General features: G+C 34.3%; 1 protein-coding gene across 4 annotated transcripts; it reads right to left on the bottom strand.

The window, feature by feature from the left end:
• On the bottom strand, positions 1-4158 carry LOC105774129 (transcription factor TGA7). Of its 4 annotated transcripts, none has more exons than XR_008197019.1 (11): positions 3916-4157; positions 3181-3234; positions 2865-3031; positions 2694-2765; positions 2528-2587; positions 2361-2438; positions 2181-2241; positions 1649-1920; positions 1139-1363; positions 742-974; positions 1-419 (listed from the first exon to the last, which is right to left on the bottom strand). XR_008197019.1 is itself a non-coding variant. In XM_052632831.1 (11 exons), the coding sequence occupies exons 4-11, from the start codon at positions 3015-3017 to the stop codon at positions 822-824; spliced, it is 1074 nt and encodes a 357-aa protein (XP_052488791.1). In that variant the 5' UTR covers positions 3018-3031; positions 3181-3236; positions 3679-3763; positions 3916-4157; the 3' UTR covers positions 1-821. The 4 variants fall into 4 exon arrangements, 3 of the variants coding, with proteins under 3 accessions (XP_052488791.1, XP_012451949.1, XP_012451951.1); XM_052632831.1 differs by adding an exon at positions 3679-3763 and having other exon boundaries at positions 1-974; positions 3181-3236; XM_012596495.2 differs by having other exon boundaries at positions 1-974.
• Between the last annotated feature and the right edge of the window lie 1108 nt (positions 4159-5266).

The raw sequence follows: 5266 nt of genomic DNA, 5'->3' as shown, positions 1-5266 counted from the left end.
TACTTGTTAATATTGAGGTTGTAACCTTTGGGCCCATTTTGATAGAAAAAGAAATCCCAAAATATTGGGAGGAGAATACAAAGAACATCACCAAATGTATTTCAACGTTCCAAACATGTTATCATCAAATCTCATCTCATCCTAATATTGCTCCTCACGATCTTACGATCAACTTGACACAATAGGACATTTATTCAATAGCCAACTTGACACAATAAGACACTACTTGTTCAATAGGGCTTGCACCAAGCACCAAGCACCAAGCACCAAGCACCAAGCACCAAGCTCTGCATATAAGCTCCTTCCATCACAATACCTTCATTATCTATTGAAGCACTACCGCCTTTTAAAGCACTTCTACATACTGCTAGTAGCTCTCGACACAACTGTGTAATCCACTTGTAATCTTCATCTCAATACTTTGCACCAATTGTGAATATAAAAAAAATGAAAAAGAAAATCATAAAATAACGGTTAAAACGCTAAATTTCTTGATCCAATTCAAAAGAAGGGTAAAAAATGAGGTACTCACAAGCTTGCTAGTATAATTCTTTGGCTTCCAAACAATATAAATACAAAACAAGAAAATCTAACTTTGCTGACCTAAAATTATTCTTGATACACAGCAATAAGGATTCATATTTACATGTCTCATGCTCAGGAAGAATATAAGCTTATATATATATATATATATATATTGATGTTTCATACAACAAGACCTGCAAAAGACGATTTTCTTACCGGTTGAGGAACAAACTTCTGGCGTCTACAACCTAGATATAATATTGATGGTAGTCTAAGTTTCTATCTTCACTTCAGATTTAGGCAGGTTCGCGTGGGCGTGCAGACCAAAGTGAACTGAGAGCACGTAAACGATGGAAGTATTCCCCCAAAGCAAGTAAACCTCGAGCTGCTTGACGGGTTGTTAAGATTCGAGCCATCTGTTGCAAAGTCTGCTGGCGAAGGTGATCAGCCTGTTTCGGGAAAGAACACATGCAAAATCCAGAAAACAAATGCAAGTTTTAGCAGCATGTACTCAAAAGTATAACTCAAACATTGTAGACAACTTGAAGTAAACGATGTCAAATAAAGAAAAAAAAAAGAAAAAGAAACTGACAATGAAAAGGTATAGTCATACCTGCTTCACAAAGCCCTCTAGGGCTTGCAATTTATCTATTGCAGCAGCTAGTTGAGCTCTGTAGTTTCCTGAACTCAAATCTGTTGCTACACTCTCGGCTAAGTTCTGCTGAAGTCTATCTATTCCCTGAGAAAGAGCATCTTCAGCTTGTAGAGAAGATTGTTGAAGGTTATAAACCTCCAACTGTTGTTGATCGGTCAAAGGCTCAATTTGTGACATGACAACCTGAACAAACAGAATTTGCAGTTTCATAATTCGTCTGTAAAAAATGTTGTTAATTTTCTTTTTGATGCATAGCTATCGATCTTGGTAGGTAGCTCACATTTCGGAAGAATTACTCATTGCAGAGAAAGCCAAGAAACTATTGGTATGGCCTAACCTTATGCAATGACAATTATCTATACAACAATACGATACCAAACTTGCTAAACGATAATCAACAATCAAACATGCTCAACAATGTTCAGAAATAGAGGGATGAATGGCATAATTAATGGAAAAATGAGTTACGTTCAAGAGTTCTGATGGACGGAATCCTCCAATCCAGTGGAAAAAACGCTCGGCTGTAGTTCTCCAAATGCCTGAGATCAAATAGAAGACGTCTGCCTTTGCAGCATCCGCTTTAATGTGGAACAAATTGCAATAGTGGTTCAAGCTATTTTCTACCAGAATGCGGAGCTCTATATCAGTAATGTGTGCTTGGAGAGCACTTCTAAGTTCACAAATCTTTTTATTTTGCTCTTCAACCCAGTTCCCATATTCCATCTCAAAAGCAGTAATACCTGTAAAGTTCAAATTAAACTATTCTAAAGAAGAAACCAATATGTAGGCACTCAATATTTACACGTGTGATATACAAATAGAAACCTTTGATCCAGCAAACAGAAAAATATATCTAGTTTCTTGAAAGCTATATCGAACAAATCTCTCCCATATAAAGAAAAAAATATTACTGTAAATTAAGATGTTGGGAAGCAAAATGTATTCTGTGAGCCAATCTACAAAGAAAATAATGATAACAGAATTAGATTAGGTCACAAACCAGCATTTGCAGCTGCAGACAGTCCAAAATAACCAGTAGATGCACTGCTTATGTATAGCCCCTGCATCAAGGCAATACCTAATTGAATTGATTTTTCTTGGAAAATAAAGAATTCCTTGTTGAAAAAAACGTGAAAAAATACAAGGAGAAAAGGGGGGAGAGAGAGAGTTTTCACTTCACCTGCTGCCTAGCTCTTTCGAGCTCTTGCTCCAATTGAGCTAGTTTCAAACGACTCGATTCTAATTGTTGAACATAGGCCTATAACATTGAGTTAAATCATAAATGGTCCATACAGTGAAATAACTCCCATAAGCAGATATGTCATATAGAATGGATTTTTGGTCTACCTTTTTCCGCAGACGACTTTTGCGAGCAGCTTCACGATTTTGTGCCAGACGTCTCTGTATCTGCATGTATTATGTGTCTTTTAACAAAATATAAATACAATTGAAACTAGTAAGAGGGAACAAGCAGGTCTAGATTATAAAACAGCTAATAATGCAATTTCATCACCTTATCTGTTGGCTTATTTGTTCCTTGATCACTTCTGGAAGGTTCGGTTTTCTCGGAAGATATATATTCGGCCTATGATTTAAATCACAACAATTTAATTATAGCCTGCAACTGGAAGAAAAAAGAAGCTCAAGCCACCTACCAAATAAACAAAACTGAATACAACTTCACCTTGTTTTCTAGCCTAACATCCACTTGTAAAACTGTCGATGATCCCGTTTTTGGACTGTCTTCACCGTTGAAGGTGTCTCCCCACTTGTTTATCTGGTGGAGTTGCTCATACATTGCCTTCCTTCTCGTAAGTTCGGTTGACAGAGAGCTCATACTCTATCAAACAACTGCAACAGAATAAAAAACAGATCAACAGCTGATTATAAGAATGCATAACAAAGAAACTAAATGGAACTTGGACTTCCTAAAGTAGCAATCAAATCTTGGACAAGGACAAAGTGTCCAGGTTTTAACAATGCTCACACGGTTTCCTTACCTCTGTCTAAGGGTAAATCTCCATGGCTTGTAAAAGATACAGTCATACAAAAGGCTGAAAAGGAATGCACAACAAAAATCAGCTCAAGTATTAGCAAAAGTGGGCTAAAAGTCTCAAGAACTACCAACCAAAAACATCAATGGTGAGTGATATGTTGAAAGGGACAGTCAATTTTTGTTTTGCTTTATAGGGAACAGAAGTGGAACTTAATCAATGGAGATTTGTTAAGAGCATCCCTCTTTTCCTAGTACTCAATACAAATAACGTTGTCATATTAAGGCTTCATGTTTTCTTCAAAGGCAATGAAATCTGTAAAATGGCATTATTGCCTTTCTAGAGCCAAATCAAGGAATCAAAGCCATTAAAATATGAACCTAGTTTCTCAATAACATTGCCGACAGAGAAATCTATGTGCAGAGAGTCAACTTCATCAACTGATAACCATATACAGAGAGTCAAGTAAACATATCATGAACTGAAAATACAAGGAACTCAACTTTTACATTCAACTCATGCTCTTAAATTGCTCCAAAATTACAATCATCCACCAAGTAAAAACAAAAGAAGTTCCTACTTAATCACCCTATATTACCAAGAATCAAAAAATAAGAACATGGTCAGCAAAAAACTCAAACACCACCCAGTATATATACCAAAACCACTTAAAATTTTCATTTTTTCTCATAAACCCAAACCACAAAAAGATTGAAATTTGAAAAAACTTCACCAACAAACCTTATGGAACAACTGAACTTCCCAAAACTTGAAGTTCTTCAATAGAAATAAAAAAGAAAAAGAAAAAGAAAAAAAGAAGCCCAAATGAACACTCAAAAGCTCACCACTCTTTGAAATCAAACAAAGAATCAAAATCAACCCACAGACAGAAACACTTAATAAATAGTGATGAGAAAAAGAAAAAGGAAAAAAAATGTGAATTTTTTTATTCTCTCAATCGCTACAGTCAAAGGTTAACGTCTGAGTGTTCCCACTTAAAGCAGCAAAAATATAAAGTAAAGAAAAACGGGAAAATGCTAAACCGAAATGCGCACAACTTTTTATCCTACGCACCCCACACTGCCTTAACCTACGTCACTTATTACATCAGTTTACGTCACCCTTTAACGACCATTGCTGACGTCATTTCCCGGGGAAAATAGTAAGGAAGATTCACCCCCACAAGCATTTTCTGATTGTCGTCCGTTGAGGTCCCACGTGGTGGTAAATGATTGGATGGTGAGTTCAGTTGTTGGTGAAGATAACAGACAACCACTCAAGTCTTTTTGTAGACTTCCTTTCTCGTTTCCATATTTCCAATAATAAATTTCTATTTTTTAGAAACCAATGGAAGTTTCTCTTCACTGCAAGTTATGTGATTCTGTGTCAACAGAGCTTTTATATTTTAAAATTACACTCATTTTAAAATATATTAAAATTTTTATCCTTTAAAAATAACATTCAATAAATAATAAAATTTACTGTTCAAAACTAAATTATCATAATAAAATATGAAATATGTATGATATTAATATAAGAAATTAGATTAAATTATGAGTAAAACGAAATTTACACACATAAATACATCAAATAAATAATGCTAGTATCGTGTTGACTAATGCATTTTTGGTTGAGTGATAAATTTAAAATTTTACTAATCCAATTGATGTGAGTTCAAATGTGGCTATATATTTTTTGTTAAAAAAAATATTAAAATACCCTTAAATAGTATAACTTGTTTTAATTATAGAAGGATATTTTCGTATTTTTCTGACCGTGTTGGTGACCCTATTGAGGGTGACACCAACTCAGTAAAGCACTTAATAAATAGTAAGTATAATAAATATATACAACTGATGGAGATAATAACTTGTGCAAATTAAAATAAAATGTATAAAATACTTTAAAATGAATCTTTGGTTGAGTGATAAATTTAAGATTTTATTAATCCAATTTACATGGGTTTAAATCCCACTATATGCATAATTTAATTATTTTTATTAAAATGAAAAGACTAAAATACACTCAAATAGTATAACTTATTTTAATTACGAAAAGATATTTCCATAATTTCCTGACCGAGTTGATGACC

The sequence above is a fragment of the Gossypium raimondii genome, chromosome 6 (genome assembly GCF_025698545.1).
Source record: "Gossypium raimondii isolate GPD5lz chromosome 6, ASM2569854v1, whole genome shotgun sequence".
NCBI classification, from domain to species: Eukaryota; Viridiplantae; Streptophyta; class Magnoliopsida; order Malvales; family Malvaceae; genus Gossypium; species Gossypium raimondii.
This window is presented reverse-complemented; position numbering and strand designations above follow the sequence as displayed.